The sequence below is a fragment of the Rhinoderma darwinii genome, chromosome 6, assembly GCF_050947455.1.
Source record: "Rhinoderma darwinii isolate aRhiDar2 chromosome 6, aRhiDar2.hap1, whole genome shotgun sequence".
Lineage (NCBI taxonomy): Eukaryota > Metazoa > Chordata > Amphibia > Anura > Rhinodermatidae > Rhinoderma > Rhinoderma darwinii.
In genome coordinates this window covers 41,992,060-42,009,245 of record NC_134692.1, presented here as the reverse complement: position 1 = coordinate 42,009,245, position 17,186 = coordinate 41,992,060, and the positions used below count along the sequence as shown (strand labels likewise).

The 17,186-nt window shown below is 40.8% G+C and overlaps 1 protein-coding gene across 2 annotated transcripts in view; it reads left to right on the top strand.

Annotated features, from left to right (window-relative positions):
* The window catches only part of TRAF3IP1 (TRAF3 interacting protein 1), a 47,346-nt gene that overhangs the window by 10,058 nt on the left and 20,102 nt on the right, over window positions 1–17,186 (top strand). For both annotated transcript variants that reach the window (XR_012849490.1, XM_075829589.1), the window contains exons 5-13: window positions 412–954; window positions 5,270–5,347; window positions 5,915–5,996; window positions 6,487–6,507; window positions 12,786–12,855; window positions 12,968–13,051; window positions 14,225–14,354; window positions 14,435–14,471; window positions 16,207–16,274. Coding sequence is in view for 1 of the 2 variants with exons in the window: in XM_075829589.1 (XP_075685704.1) it covers window positions 412–954; window positions 5,270–5,347; window positions 5,915–5,996; window positions 6,487–6,507; window positions 12,786–12,855; window positions 12,968–13,051; window positions 14,225–14,354; window positions 14,435–14,471; window positions 16,207–16,274 (1,113 nt within the window). In the remaining variant the exon portion in view is untranslated. The remainder of the gene's footprint in view (window positions 1–411; window positions 955–5,269; window positions 5,348–5,914; window positions 5,997–6,486; window positions 6,508–12,785; window positions 12,856–12,967; window positions 13,052–14,224; window positions 14,355–14,434; window positions 14,472–16,206; window positions 16,275–17,186) is intronic.

Genomic DNA, 17,186 nt, shown 5'->3' with positions numbered 1-17,186 from the left:
CATATAAATGCACACACTGCCGAATTTAATTATTTTTTTTTTTTTTTTTTTTTTTTTTACAATGGTAGTCAAGGGCAGACATGGGATTGTATAGGCATGCAAGACAATCTTAATGCCCAAGCATGATGTGAACAAAGCCTAACTTTGTTGTTGTATAGAAGAAAAATTTCTAGACCTGATAGAACAACATCACATATGTATGATGTTTGTCTCTTGATACTCTGCTCATGGGAGAATGTACTTGTATATCGGGTGAGGTTGTCCTTCCATCTTTCGTACACAAGGCTTAATGGGCATAGCTTTTAAATAGACATTACTCTGTTCCTGCCTCCTTCAGACAAACCATTTGCCATATAATGTTGATATGGTGATGTCTGTTGATGGATAAATATTTTTTGTTCTACATTTTAGGATAAAAGAGAAACTGAAATCCGAGAAAGAAGCAGAGATAGGAAGGAGAGACAACAACTCAAAGAGGAAGAGAAAAAAGAGCAGGAAAGGAGAAAGGAAAGGGAGAGAAATGGAGAGACTGAGAGAGACGGCTTGCGAGAAGGAGAGAAAAATGAGAAAGAAAAGAACAGAGTGAGAGAGTCCCGGTCAGAAACCGATAAAGAAAGAAGTAAAGAAAAGTCTGAGCGAGAGAAAGGCCGGGAGAGGGAGCGACGAAGTGAAGGGAGCCACGGAAAAGAGAAGGACAAAACTAGAGAGAAAATAAGAGATCGAGAACCGGAACGAAACCTGGACAAAGAGAAGGATTCAGAACATCGCAATCGTGACAGAGACAATAATCATGGGGAGCGTAGTAGGGACCGGGAGCAAGAAAAGACACGAACCCGAGATAGGGATAACGAGCGCAAAAGGGAAAGAGACCCTGAGAGGGAAAGGAGAAAAGAACATGGAAGGGAAACTGGAAGAGATGAAAAAACACAAGACGAGGAAAGGACACAACGCAAGGTAACAATACCAAGTACCATTATTGGGGTGCTGGTGCACAGTTATTGTGAATGTAATATATGGAGTAAATAATCTCTATCATTGAGCTTCTGTGACATAGCACAGCGGACCAGCGATAGAATAGCTTAAACTTCTTGACACACAAGTATGCTCATCATGAGTAGCTGGCAGTAACCGAATCATGCCAAACATACTAATCCTGCTGATCACGTGGGCACTGCTACCGTGTCCGTGTGATCAGAAGCAGGACGACAACTAAAATACACAGTCCAGTCTAACGGCGGAGATCAAAGGAAGCTTTGATCTGCGCTGTTGAATCCTTTGATCAGTGAAGATCCCCTTTTGATTTAATCACAGGGGAACTCTGTGGTGAGATCGGAGTCCATGCCTTTGAAGGACCTCATGGCTGTCTGGCCGGTTATCCAGCTTTTGTACTATTAATACTTAGACTACTATTCTGGCGTATAGATCTGTGCCAAAGCCTATTGACAGTTCAAGGAGTTATTTAAATATCGGGCACCAACTGTACTAATATCTAAATAACGGAGGAGGATAGGAAATTTTTTTAAAGTGCCCCAGGGTTTGTGCAGCCCTGCCTATTACATGCTGCACTCCGCTACACATGTATGGGCAGGTGAAAGGTTCTCTTTAAGTAATCTCATCTACACATTTCTGCACATAAATTAACCTGTGGTATTTTAAAATCCACAGCATGTTAATTTACCTTTCGTTTCCGTCTCAGAATTGTATCTGACAAGTTTATAAAACCCGCAGCATAAAAACCGCACCTAAAAATGCATGAAAAATCGCAGTATTAAGTGCAGATTTTACATTCGGAATCAGCTATGTTTACCTGCTGTTTTGATGGGGATTTTCTGCATCAAATTACGGAACAAATTAATGTAGCCTTAATGTAATTTCTAGTGTATGACCAGCAGGGGGTGCACAACTATAGTAATGTTAGTTATTATGTCTAAAGAACTCGATCATTGAAGTCCCCTGATGGATCTTCTCCTTCTTCTGCCAGTTACCCCTTCTCTAGTTTTGTGGGATCGGTAGCTCTTATAGTCCCTCTCTAGTGCAGGAGTTGCTGGTGATGTGTATCTGTATGCCCTAGTGAATGCAGATGACACATTCAGATCTTCACAAAAGCTATGAGATCTAATTGCACTACCCAATGGCTTCAGCTTGTATTGCTAAGCAGCAGCCCAAACACGTGCAAGACGCTATTTACCACACAGCAGGGTCAGAGAATGATTCATTAGGGAGTCTGTGGCGAAATGCAAACCATTACTGTCTCGGTACTCCTGTGATTTTACCTGTATTCTCAGGGATTCTCTAATGTTACCAGATATTCAATCTTAAAATAGCATTTCAATATTTTTTTTTAAAACCTGTAGAAAACCAAATCTATCATAAAATGTTTATAAAAGGCTCTTTAATGTTTATTAAAAATGTGAAAAACTTTTATGCAGAGATATATATATATATATATATATATATATATAATAACCGTAAGTTAAATATCCAAAGTCTGAGTCTGCAGTACTGACAGATTCCAGTGTCAGCGCTTTATATTCTGATTTCTATTCCACATCATTGTCCACATATTTGACGTTCATTAACAAACGTAGGATAAAGATGGTGATTAGAATACTCACAATGTATCCATTGGAAAACGACACCTGCAAAATCAGAAGTGGACATGTCTTATTCAAGTGATCATGTCTCCGTTATTTTTAAGTGAAATATTAAATTTAAAAATAAATAAATAAAATCTTGTGTGTGTAAATGTTTAATAATATGCAGAATCACCCGGATTGTAATGTCGGTTTCACACCGTATTGCAGGAGACAATAGTGTTCTATGAATTATTAATACAATTTAAGTCTTTTAACCCCTTAATGACCAGGCCATTTTGCGCGTTAATGACCAAGGATTATTTTTCGTTTTTTCACGGTCGCATTCCATGAGTCGTAACTTTTTTTTATTCCGTCAACATCGCCGTATAAGGGCTTGTTTTTTGCGGGACGAGTTGTATTTTGTATTTGCACCATTTTTAGAGACTTATAATATATCAATTAACTTTATTTTAGGAGAGAATTGAAAATAAGCAGCTATTCCAGCATTGATTTTCACGTTATAAATTTACGCCGTTTACTATGCAGCGTAAATAACATGTTAACTTTATTCTATGGGTCGGCACGATTAAGGGAATACCAAATATCTAAATATCTAATATGTTTTCCTACGTTTGCACAATAAAAACCCTTTTAGAAAAAAAATTACTTGTTTTTGCATCGCCGCATTCCAATAGACGCAATTTTTTTATTAATCCGTCAATGTGGCCGTATGTGGGCTTGATTTTTGCGGGCCAAGGTGTAGTTTTCATTAGTACTATTTTGGGGTACATAGGACCTATAGATTAACTTTTATTTAATTTTTTTATGGGGGGAATGGGAGAAAAGAGAGAATTTTGCCGTTGTTTTTTTTGGACGCCGTTCATCCGGCGGTTTAATGACTTGTTCATTTTATTGTTCAAGTCGTTGCGATCGTGGGGATACCATATATGTGTATGTGTTATTTGTTTTAACACTTATACTAAATAAAACCACTTTTTGGACTTCACTATGCGATCTGCTGATCGCATATATAATGCTTTGGTATACTTAGTATATCAAAGCATTATTGCCTGTCAGTGTAAAACTGACAGACTATCTATTAGGCCATGCCTCTGGCAGACTTTGTTAGGCCCCCGGCTGCCATGGAAACCCCACGGCGACCCGTGATTTCTTTGCGGGGGCGCCGATGGGGTGACAGAGGGAGCTCCTTCCCTCTGTCAAACTCATTAGATGCCGCTGTCGCTATTGACAGCAGCATTTAATGGGTTAAACTGCCATAATCGGAGCGCGCTTCGATTCCGGCAGTTGCAGCAGGAGCCAGGCTGTGTACACTGTCAGTACCCGCGCGATCACAGGACGGATATATCCGGCCTCCTGCGCGAGCTAGCAGCTGCAGAGGAAGGATATATCCGTCCTTCGGCGTTAAGAGGTTAAAGAGGACCTGTCCCCCCTCTCCTGACATGTCTGTTTTAGTAAATACTTGTATTCCCTGTGAGATAACAATTCTGGAACATCTTTTCTTAAAACTCAGTGTTGTTCCTTTCCTCTGTTATTCCTACAAGCAGTTTATAAATAAGTTGACAACTGATCGTTACTACTTGGGGCAGTGTCACTACACAGACTGACACTGTCCAATCAGTGCTGACGGAGTGGGACTGTAAAGGGACACACCCCTATGACAAGGGGAATGGTAACACCCAGTTGTCAATTGATTCATACACTTCTAGGAGGAATAACAGAGGAACAGCAGAACACAGAGTTTGAAGAAAATATATTCCAGAATTGTTATTTGATGGGGAACACAAGTATTTACTAAAATAGACCTGTCAGGAGAGGTGACAAATCCTTCTTAATCTGGCACTTTATTGTATGAAAATCCTGATAATCCGGCATTGAACTACTTTTAATAGGATTTTATTTGATAGTCCAGATGGTCCACACTGGCACCTGAAGATGATGGGGAAATCCCCTGATGCATTTGTTGACATGTTGAGGCTAGAAGCCTATCCTATCCTATCTATCTATCTATCTATCTATCTATCTATCTATCTATCTATCTATCTATCTATCTATCTATCTATATCTATCTATCGCCATCTGATAAATGTATCCAATAATCCAGCAATTTGAAAATGATAGATTTTTCCGGTACAATGCTGCAGACATCACCAGTGTATTTTAATTTCTAGTAAACAATTGGACGTAATATTGGACTATAGTATGACTTTTTGGGGCGAGTCTGCTGCTGTTTTATACTTGGATAGGTGTCTTATCTTCTATAGCAGTACGCAGCTTGCAGATGCAGCATTCAATATTATCTTGTTCTGAGACACACACATGACAGCATTTTTATAATATTTGGAAATCACATTGTGTTTGTTCTAAGGGGGAGCTCACAAAGAGTTTTTTGACGCGGACACCGTGCCGCAAAACGCGTCAAAAAATGGCCGAAAATTCCTCTCATTGATTTCGATGGGAGGCGGAGGCGTTTTTTTTCCCCCGCGAACAGAAAAACCGGCTCATGGGGAAAAAGAAGGGACATGCCCTATCTTCGGGCGTCTATGCCTCTGACCTCACATTGACCTCAATGGGAGGCAGATTTTTCTCCTGCAAAAACTCTGTGTGAACCCAGCCTAAGTGACCTATCGGTGTTGTACTTTTTATATCTAAGGAACTAATCTGTCTTTTCACAGCATAAAGGATCAGAAGAGTCTGCAAGGAAAACCTCAGAGGTCTCTACAGGGGAAGACAAACTCATCACAGATAAACCGGTATTTGTGAATTGTAGTTCTGCATCTACCGTATTCATTTATAATGCACGCAGAAGGTTGTGTAAACTTACTTGCCGTCCAGAGGTTTGGTCGAAGACTTTTCTTAGCAATATTGGTTCTAATTGGGTCCCTCAGTCTCCGAGAAATAAAAGTTTATTGCGCCGTAAATATTCAACTCTTGTTAAGATAGTTTAGATGTTCTACATTAAAAATGGATGTTCATTGTGAAGAGGGAAACCGTTCAACTCCATATTGAGAAACCTCTTGCCACTTTCAGTACAATAGGCTAGCTCATAGTGATCTGGCGATTAGTATGGAATAGATGTGATCGCGGTGATTGTAGTTTGCATCTTGTGACTACTTCCATCATTACTACATCTTGTAATTATAATAATTGTGTTTGTTTTCGCATTGTCCGTGGATCTCTCTCATTCTGAAAATAAGGTACATTGACTGTCAACTACTTAGCTGCTGTAGGCGAATATAGATCATTGTTGATGTGTTCTATATATGTGTGTAAATTCTATTAAGAAGATTATTAAAATGTATCATTATTTTAATTTTTAGAAGCCTCTTGTCCAATCCAAAAATTCCCGACCATCCGCCTCAAAACTACGAGAGAGAAGACCAGCAAAACCTAGTGGTGAAGGTAAGGTTAACCTGATCTAAGTATGAGGTGCTGTAAAATAGAAATACGATATTGAAAATGCTTGTGAACAAGAGATATCACACGTATGAAGGGAATGGATGGTGGCATATTTCCATTGAATACTATAAAATTCCTTTCGTCTAGCACATGATTTTAGTGGTATGGAAATTTCTATGTTCCCTCCTCATACTAGAAAAGACCCAAATTCTGTTTTGGGGCGCTATTCTTGGTCATAGCCTTAATAAATGAATCTTATGTAGATTGAGTAAGGACTGCATGCCGAGACATTGCTTCTTTTATAGTCTCCATAAAGCTTTGGACACTTGAAACGGCTGTGCCCTGGCTCTTCTGTACTATAAGTTTACATTACTGCAGCAATAATGTCAGTGCATGGAAACCCCTTCACATTACACTGACGTCTATAATCCTTTACCTGCAAACTCAGCTGAAAGTTACAGGATTGTAAAATTTACTTTTTCTCACTTTACAGGAGAGACTGCCAGTGATGAAGGTAAGGTCCTTTATTGCCTTAGTATTATTGAAAAAGGTCTCCTAATATAAAGGAGAGGATTAATAGTAATCGCAGCCAAACAACAATTTTTTTTATATATTTACGCTGTTGTAATAGCTGTGAGTTTGCATTAAAGTGGACCTGACATGTTGTTCTTTTGTCTTGTTTTATCTAAATAACTCCAAAATTTTGTGCAACTTAATGTTACATTATCTTTATATTATATAGGAGGTCAGAGCTCTGTTTTTCTGTTACACAGTTCCAAATCCCACGACTGTACATAATAAGTGCTTAATATCCTTCTAGTGGTAGTATCCTTATAGTATCCTTCTAGTGGTAGCTGCCGGCTGCCTGAAATTTATCATTTAACTCTCTTGCTGGGTGAGGCCCCATGCACACGAACGTAGATTTCATCCGTAATTACGGACCCATTCATTTCTATGGCTGACACACCTTCCCGTATATTTACGGGAAGGTGTCTGGGCCGTAGAAAGCTTTCGTAAAAAATAAGACATGTCCTGTTTTTTTATTTTATGGATCGTGCTCCCATACTTTTATAATGGGAGCTTGGCCCGCAAATGTGGATGACTGTCCGCGGCCGGCCGTAGCCATAATCACTGTAAAACCGGGATTACGGCTACGATAACACTGTAAAAAAACAAGAAACTGATCTCTGATCCCTAAAAATATCTGCTAAGAAATTAATTTGTATTTAACTTTAATAATGTAGATGTTCATCCCCTGTACTGCTAATAAGACATGTTTAATGAGGCACTCCGGTGATTTTTTTTTTTTATCGTGGCCATAGTTTGAAAAGCACACCTGGTAAAAGGGAGGCAGGAAATCATACCGGACGCTTTGTTGCCAAACTATCTTTTTCAAATCCCAGCTCCCGTTATATCACGTGACTGTATTGGGACTGCCTGATTCTTAAAACGTCTACTGTGTGGACTGGAAGTCACTTTCACTATGCATTCCCATGAGACTCACATGGAGACGTGACAGAACGGCGTTCGGGATTGGAGGAGATAGTTTGGCAACAAAGAGCCTAGTAAGAGTATTACCCGCCATTCTTTTTACTGGGTGTACTCTTTAAACGGGGCCACGTTAAATAAAAATCACCGGAGTGCTGCTTTTAATAATAAAACATCAATCAAATCCTATAATCAATCAAATTCTAAGATTTGCATTCTTTGAAACACCAGGAAGCCAAACTTTGATATGAGATCTAGAAAAAAGTACAAAGAAAATCATAGGGAGATGAGATCAGTCAACTGACATGAGGCAATTACCTTGTGAACAAAAATATGTTAAGCAGTATGTGAAATGTGTACACCTAGCTGGCCATCAGAACACATTTGGACAGTAAAATGCCATGTTACCCTGACAATAATAAGAGTAGTTGACAGGATCAACATTTTCAATAGTAGAGAATGTAAATGGCTGTTTCACTGCAATTTATGTTCAACCGTTCTATCAAGGACCAGCCTTTTTGGGGGCTTAGAACTATAAGGGGGGATTAATATGGTTTTAATTTGAAAAATGGTTAGCCCTCACAAATAAGTAATTCTATAAATTTAAATATAAAAGAAAAATTATTTTTACGGTGCGTGCATATTAAGTAAATAAGCCACCTGAGCACGAGTCGGCAACGAACTTTCTGTTAAAGAAGCACTCCGGAAATTTTTAATTTTTTTTTGCACAAATAATGCTAACGCAGGAGCAATATAATAGCAGTGTCATTTGTTTCTTCCCAGCTCCGTTGCATCTATACATTTTGAGCCCTTTCATTATGAGCAGCTGTGAACTGGGTCATGTGATCTTAGTCTTACCACCAAAATAGACTCTGCAGGAGGTCCTTCTCCCCGTGTAGATGACTACCAGTGAACTACAGGATCACATCATACCTATCATATTTGGTATTCAAAGCCCTGACCACCAATCCAAAACATACAACACAGCTGTTTAATTGACTACCATAGTTAGATTCATTACCTTACTCTCCATGCAATCCACGTGGACAAAATGGTGACAGAACGCTTTTCCCAATACACCTCAGTGAGTTACATGCCCAATTAAAGTGCGGGGGCATGACAGGAGTGTCAATTCAATTTTCCAATATATGGGCAAATTGTACTTGCGACCGCCATCCCATCCACCCGCCCATCCAAAAGATACAGGAGACTTCATGGCAATGCAAAGCCTGTTCCCTCGTATTAAATGGGGAAGGACAGAAAGAAGGGAGAACAATCTCTTTATTGATATGGAAAGCCGAAACGACCTTTGGAGGAAGGATGGGACAGGCCGGAAAGCCACCTTATCCCTATTGATGACCAAAAAGAGTTACTTGTAGGATAGGGAAGCTGGTTCAAAAGCAGTCTAATGCAAGTGACGGCCACCAGGAAGACAACATTCTAGGATATGAAACGAAGCGAAAAGTCCCTCAAGGGTCCACAAGTAGCAACCTGACGAGCCCCTAGGACCAAATTGAGATCCCACGACGTGAGATTCCTGGATGGAGGGACCACATGAGCTACCCCTTGTAGGAAGGTCTTCACTTGAGAACGAAGGTCCAAAGACTGCTGAAAATGTATGGACTGTGCAATAATTTGACACTTAAAGAGGCTCTGTCACCAGATTTTGCAACCCCTATCTGCTATTGCAGCAGATAGGCGCTGCAATGTAGATTACAGTAACGTTTTTATTTTTAAAAAACGAGCATTTTTGGCCAAGTTATGACCATTTTTGTATTTATGCAAATGAGGCTTGCAAAAGTCCAAGTGGGCGTGTATTATGTGCGTACATCGGGGCGTTTTTACTAACTGGGCGTTCTGACGAGAAGTATCATCCACTTCTCTTCAGAACGCCCAGCTTCTGGCAGTGCACAGACACACAGCGTGTTCTCGAGAGATCACGCTGTGACGTCACTTCCTGCCCCAGGTCCTGCATCGTGTCGGACGAGCGAGGACACCGGCACCAGAGGCTACATCGACTTACCTGCAAACGCCGATGCTGCTGCAGAATCAACTGTAGCCTCTGGTGCCGATGTGTCCTCGCTCGTCCGACACGATGCAGGACCTGGGGCAGGAAGTGAGTGACGTCACAGCGTGATCTCTCGAGAACACGGCTGTGTCTACACTGCCAGAAGCTGGGCGTTCTGAAGAGAAGGGGATGATACTTCTCGTCAGAATGCCCAGCTAGTAAAAGTAGTAAAAACGCCCCGATGTACGCACATAATACACGCCCACTTGGACTTTTGCAAGCCTCATTTGCATAAATACAAAAATGGTCATAACTTGGCCAAAAATGCTCGTTTTTTAAAAATAAAAACGTTACTGTAATCTACATTGCAGCGCCTATCTGCTGCAATAGCAGATAGGGGTTGCAAAATCTGGTGACAGAGCCTCTTTAAGGGAAAACACTCAAGTCCCAGATCAATGTCTGATTGTAGGAAGGATTGGACCATGTGGAACATACCATTGGGTGGAAACTGTGCTGTTCACACCAGGAGAAATAAGCCTTCCACATATGGTGGTACCTTGGCTAATTGAGGTTTCCTGGACTCAAACATCGCCTGAATGACCCATTTATAGGGAATCCAGTATCTGCTATATTGTCGATGCCACCTCCCGAACCCAAGAGTCGTCTGCATGAGCGAGCAATGTCCCTCAAAACAAAGCAGTCATCCCCCCACTTGGACAGCCAATACGAGTTGGTAGGCACCTTCAGGTTTTAGATGTCTTGGCAGAGGAGGACTTCTTGGCTTTGGGGTGCTGTAGCCAAGCAGGCCTGGGCTTGAAAGCCCAGACCTGCATAGAAGCTATCCATTGATGTGTCTTTTTTACCAGTTCTGATCCACTTCAGAGGACTCCCCAAAGGAGACCAGCTAATCCTGCAGAGAAGCCGCTTCTCCTGTTTGAATTCTAATAGAGAATGCTTGTGAGAAACCTGTAGAAGACGCTTCTGGATTTCTTACTGGACCTACCACAGGTGAGAGGGCTATCCCTCTACTGTAATACCCTAGGGGCAACTCCATTGACCCAAGCCTGTTCTGAAAGTATCTGGAAATGTTCCCCACAGCCTGGGTGAGGACCAGGCCCAGTCAGAGAGGCCACATCCCAGAAGCACACGTCCGAGGAATCAGCAAGCCTATTCACTTTCTTCTAAATAACATGTGCCACTTTATGAAACAATTTATGAAAGCGCTGGCCGCTGCAACCACTCTGCCCCCATCTTAGAATTGGGGCTAGCTTGCCCTTAGAATTCAGGCTGAATAATACGGCTGCCTGGTTCGTGGCGAAGATATAAGCCCAGAGCACTAACCTACCTGACCGCTGGTTGTGGAGAAAGTATGGAGGCTCTTGGGATCATTGCAGGGAATATCTGGCTGTAGTCCACAAGATGCGACCCTTCTGGAGGAGAGAACCGCCAGGAATCAAAGAACACTCCTGAGAGAGAACAAATAGGAGGACACCAGGCAGCAATAGAAGGGAATATGGCAGCCTAATACTACACCCCTGTCAGTTATGCTAAAAATTATGGAAATTCACTTTTCCCTAGTCTTCGGGTGTATATGGGTACACACCATCGGTAACGTCGTACTAGGAGAAGGGTTAACGGCTCTCTGGACTGTGACGACCGCAAAAGCAGGGGAATGGGTGACCATCAGAGAAGGAAACGCAGAGCAGATGACTGACTGGTTTCCCAACACCTTCAGGGAGCATGACTAGTGTGGCAGTCCACGCTGACAAACCCCCCCCTAACTTGAAAGAGAAAATAAATAAGACTAAAATAAGAAATCGCAGTAGCCCTGAGTATCAGGTCATGTCTGCTTCCTACGAATACTGGACTAAAACGGATTTGTCCTGTGCCTGTGGGAAATGTTTGGCTTGCCTGGGTGGAGCCAAGACTTTTCCTACCTAGTGCCAGCCTCCTAGTGGCAAGGGCTTATAGACATGATCGCTGAAAACCAAAACGTTTTTATTTTTCTGTCATTGTGGCTGTTTGAGGGCTTGTGTTTTTTTGTGTGACAAGTTGTATCTTTCAATGGCACTATTCTGGGGCACTTAAAATGTATTAATTAGCTTCTATTATAAAAAAAATTTAAGTGTGTGCAATGCCAGAAATTACAGCATTTTTTTGCTTTTCTTCTTCCTTTTTTATTTTTTACCATGCGTTAAAAATAACATTACCCTTTTTCTACGGGTTGGAACGAATACAGAATGCCAAATATATGTATAGTTTTTTCTTTTTGTTTTTTTTTTTAAGTGTTAGCGCTTTGCACAATAAAAAAAATAAAAATATTTTATTGAAAAAGTCGTAGTTGTATGAGGACGTGTTTATTGCAGGATAGGTGAAAGTTTTTATTGGTACCATTTTGGGGTACATTCAATATGACTAATCTTTATACATTTTTATTTTGGGCGGAATAGGAAAAAAACCCCGCAAATCTGCCATTATTTATATTTATATTTATATATATATATATATATATATATATATATATATATATATATATATATATATATTTTTTTTTTTTTTTTTTTAACGCCATGCACTGTGCATTATAAATAATAAGTTAACTTTATTCTACAGGTAGTTATGATTTTTGTTTAACTATGATTTCGGTAACTATTTGTTTAGGGAGGGGTTTTTTTTTTTTTTTTTTTAAACCTAATTTTATTTACATTTTTTATTTTTTCCCCCCCCCACTAAGGGGACTTGAAGCAGCGATCGCTTACATAATGATTTAGTATTCCAAAGCATTATTGGCAGTCAGTGTTACACTGACAGGCTGTCTATTAGGCTATGCCTCTGGCCTAATAAGCAGATACCTATGGCAGACGTGAGTGCCTTTATAAGGCCCCAGGACTGCCATGGTTACTTATCGGCACCCCGCAATCGCGTCGCAGTGCGAGAATGGGTTCACAAACACTTCAAGATGATGACTTGGCCGAAATTCTCAATCCAATGTGCTGGAAAAGCACATAAAGGATCCACTGCTAGCAAGACGCTAGCAGTGGATCCTTTAGGTGGCAGATGCCTCAGGACACCTTCAGAGATCTTGTGGAGTCCAAGCCAGCCTGGATGTGCAAGAGCTATTTTGGTGGCACGACAGGGACCTACACAATATTAGGAAGGTGGTTTTAATATTTTGTTTAATGTTTTGCCTGAACGTTTTTTGTTTTTTTTTGTACAGTTTTGCTAGTACAGCCAAGTATTTATTGTCTGTTACCATTTAACATGGGTTGGTGGTTTTTTCTTTCTTTTGTTTTTAGAAGGTGGAGCTATAGAGTTGCAGAATTCAGAAAGTCATGATGTTACTGAGACAAATATTGCTTCACAGAGGTAAATCACTTATGACCAGTAATCTATGCATTATAAATAAATTGATCCGAGCTGAAAATTGATATGACTTTTTGCACATTTCACGTTATTTTTTAAATTTTATCTGTTGTAGAAAAATCCCTCGACCTGGAAGCGCTCGACCAGCACCACCAAGAGTCAGACGTCAAGCTAGTGCAGAAGTCGTTGTTCCAGAAAGGTGAATATGTAACAGGCGTAGCTTGAAGTTCTTGGGCTCCGGTGCAAAAGCTTTACCTAAGCCTTATAACTCTAGTCTTGAAATATCCTCAACAAGTCATGATTTGAGGAAATTCTAGAGAGAAAGCACATATGGTAATGTCTGATAGACTGACAATAATTATCCTTGAAATACGCATCCTCAAAACATGATAGTTAAGGCTTGGAGTTGGGAAACCCTGATATACAGTATAGCAGTATTTAATTTCTATAGTGAGATATCTTTGTATAGCATTATTTCATTGGTCAATTAGCATGACAAATCAACTGTTCTCTTATGTAACATCAGCGGTCTGTAATAACAAGTGGGTTGTGGACCCAATTTACTACTCAACCGGTTAGGCTTTGGGCCACCTCTAAGGGCGTTGTTTTAGTAGGCTCCCTCTGGACTTCGATGCGGAGAGACTACTAGGTCGCTACCACCTAAGATGGTACGGGTGTGAGTAGCAACTGGTCCAATGGACCAGGAGACAACAGTGAAGTACACCATGGGTTCAGGCACAGGCAGAAGATACTGAAGGAGGCCGGTATATGTCGAGGTCACAGTTCGTAGCGGGTCTCCGGCTCGCAGCAGGATACATGTTGCCAACATGTAGGCCACAGGTTCGTATTGGGTAGCATGATATGGACTGGTAGCGGGATACAAACAAATACAATACGAATAGAACCTTTGCAGGAACAAACTATTGCATCTGCCTTAAATAAGTACAGAGCATCATGGATGGTTAGGGCTGATAGTGAATGTGCGTACGCTGAGCTTTAAGAGACCGCAAGTGAGCGCACGCGAGCCTTATGAGATTCTGTGCAGAACGGGGAGGAGATCTGCAGCGAGCAGAGGTGTGCAGGCGTCTGCATCCACCGGGAGAGACAACATATTGGCAAGCACAGAACACTGACGTGCTCGCTGGATCAGAACGCCGGCAGGAGAAGTGAGCATCCCGGCGGCGGGTCTGCCAGCACCCGGCGTTACAGCGTCTATGGAAGTGCTTTTAGGGTTAGGAGCCCCGTCCCTGTTGCCTTTACTTCCACTGAAACTCTTCCATTGGTAGGTGGTGGTCTTCCATGTTGTTGTAGAGAGAGAAAATTTGTAACAATACTTTTGTATCTGTTAATTTATGTGCATGTCTTTACATAGGGTCAGCAGTGGAAAAGGTGTAACTAAAGTGATTGTTGACAAGACTAAAGAAGATGGTGAAGACGACGACAATGAATTTGTGGTAGAAGAAGCTTCTCCTCAGATGTCAGAGATGCCCAAAATGGAGCTAGTATGTTTCATTAACCGTAAAGCTGTTTGCTGTAGTGGATTACCTAACTATATTGAAAAAACTTTGGTTTCTCTTTTCAGGAGCCAGAGCTGGATCTCCCAGGAGATGAGAAACATGGTAAGTTTTACTTGAACGCATGGTTGGTTCTTGGTAAGGTACTGCAAAGAGCACAGTCGTTTATCGCATACACCATGAAACCCTAAGAATTGCAGTATTTTTTATTATTTAATCATCCTAATGCTGTGTGCAAGTAAAAAAAATAAATAAATAAATAAAAAAAATAAAATATATATATATATATCTAATGGCCAGCTTAACACTTCGAAGTTGGTCAAGATTGCCTGTATTGTAGATCTTGTCACCCAAGCTTGTTTATACAGTGATTCTGTACTAATGGCACACATTAAGAAGAACATATTGCTTTTTTTTCTAAATAGGTCCAAAATTCAAGAGTTTGAATTCTTTGAGGTTTATATCCCCTGCTTTCCTTTTACTCAGCCATCTAGTTAAATGATTATCCCAGATTAAAAATCATGGCTGCTTTCTTCCAAAAACAGCACCTCATCTGTCGACAGGTTGTGTGTAGTATTGCAGCTCTGCCCCATTCCCTTTAATGGAGTTGAGCTGCAATACCAGACACAATCCAGGAATGGTGCCGGTTTGGGAAGAATTCAGCCATGTTTTTTTATAATCCTGTACAACCTCTTTAAATAATAGAATTATTGATGCCTGTACTGTGGGAGGTTAATAAAGTCAGATTTATATATCTCTCCCTGAGCTTAAAAGGGGCTCTCAATGAGCTCTGGCAGTCCTGCGCCGTCATTGTATTCCATGGACGGCCATTTATTTGAATGTCCGTCTTGCAATAATACATTGCAAGGAAAATGTCTGGCTGGCCACAGCATCCCCTGGCAAAATTAGTCGGGGTGCTGGGAGCAGGACTGATCGCTGCAGTCTTTTAAAAGCTCCTAACCTCACCGTAGTGGTGGCTGCAGGCATCTAGAATTTTATTTTATATTTAACCCTATGGCTGTGTTAAAGGAAGCAGGGGATTTAGAGCTCATTAATATTAAAACAATGATCTGACACTTGTAAGGAAATATTATGAAATTAATCAGCACAACATTTTTTTTACCTATTCAGATTATAAAAACTTTAAAAGGATTGTCCAGTCATAAGAAATCGATGGCCTGTCCACAGAAAAGGCCATCATAATCTGATCAGTGGGGGTCTGACTCCCAGCATCCCCGCCATTTAGCGGTTTTAAAGTATCTGCTGCACTATGAGCGCTGCTTCCCCTTCATTACGGTCACTGCTCGTACTGTAAATCGCTGACACACTTGTAGCGGCGGTTCACATTATTACACCCTTCTTCTATTCACTTGAATAGGAGAAGCCTGTAATACCGTGAACCGCTACTACAAGTGTGTTGGCGATTCACAGTACGATCAGATAAGGAATAAAGTGAAGGCAGCGGTCTCAGAGCGCCGCGGCCCCTTCAAAACAGCTGATCGGCGGGGGTGCTGGGAGTCAGACCCCCACCCATCAATTTCTTATGACTGGACAACCCCTTTCAATGTACAAATCTCTAAGCATGTGCATGAGTAAATCCCTACTTACAGCTATGCTGCTTGAATTTTGTGAGGACCCCTATAATACTATTAATCATTCTTGACCAGTTTCAGAATATTAAGTTGGTCATAGACTTCAGTTTAACTGTCTCTTCGGCCAGCAAATATTTTAAAGTCAGGATAAGATTTGGAAGTTAAATAGCTGAAAGTTGTATTATAATGGATTCAATTCCCACTTAACATGTGCTGAGATTTTAACTTTGCATTTAATGTGTATCCAGGTGGTCTTGTCAAGAAAATCTTAGAAACCAAGAAGGACTATGAGACACCGCAAGATGCAATCCTTAAGGTAAGCGTTAGAACTAAACATCATGTTAAAGAGAGCCTAATTCCATATATTTTATTTTCCTTCATTTATTTGACTTATAAATATAAAGGTTTCACTTATGAAACGACCGCAGCATATAAGATGTTTGACAGACTAGGGGGCTCCCTCTGTCAGCCAATTGGCGCCCCGCGATGTGATCGCAAGGCGCCGTTGGTTTACTATGGCAGTCGGGGGGGCGTGGCCTAATAAGTTGCCTGTCGTTGTTACACTGACCATGTTTTAGAATACTACGCATTATACAAGTGATCAAAAAATCGCTTCTTTATTGTGCAAAAGTGCTGAAACTTATTAAACTTTACATGATTAGTATAGTCTTATTCATACCCACCCATAAAATAAAGTTAACGTGTTATCTTAACCGAATGGTAAACAAAATGACAATGGTAGAATTATTGTTTTTGTCGTTCCCCCCCCCCCCCCCCCCATCCCCAAAAAATAATACATTTTTAATAAAAGCTAATCAAAGCTTATATGTACCCAAAATGGTGCCATTGAAATTCAACTTGTCACGGAAAAAATACAATAAAAAGCCCTTATACAGCTACATATGGAGCTACGGTTTCCGTCAGTCCCATAGACAATGAATAAGCTGGCAGCGCACATGCTCGACTGCCGCTCCGTTCAATGGCCTCACTGCGGTGGAAGAGTGGATAGGTAACAATTCCGGTACAACCCCTTAAAGGGGTCAAAAGTAAGTCCACCAAAAAACAGAGCTTCAGTACATTGGAGCAGTACACATGCTCAACTTTTCTTACCATTATTTTTAGGACCCTGTTCTGATACGTTATCTTTTTATTTCCCCTTACTGGGATTATTTTATGAGCTCTCTGAACAGTGTAGCTGAGGGCTTGGGTATGCGGCTGAAATACTGAG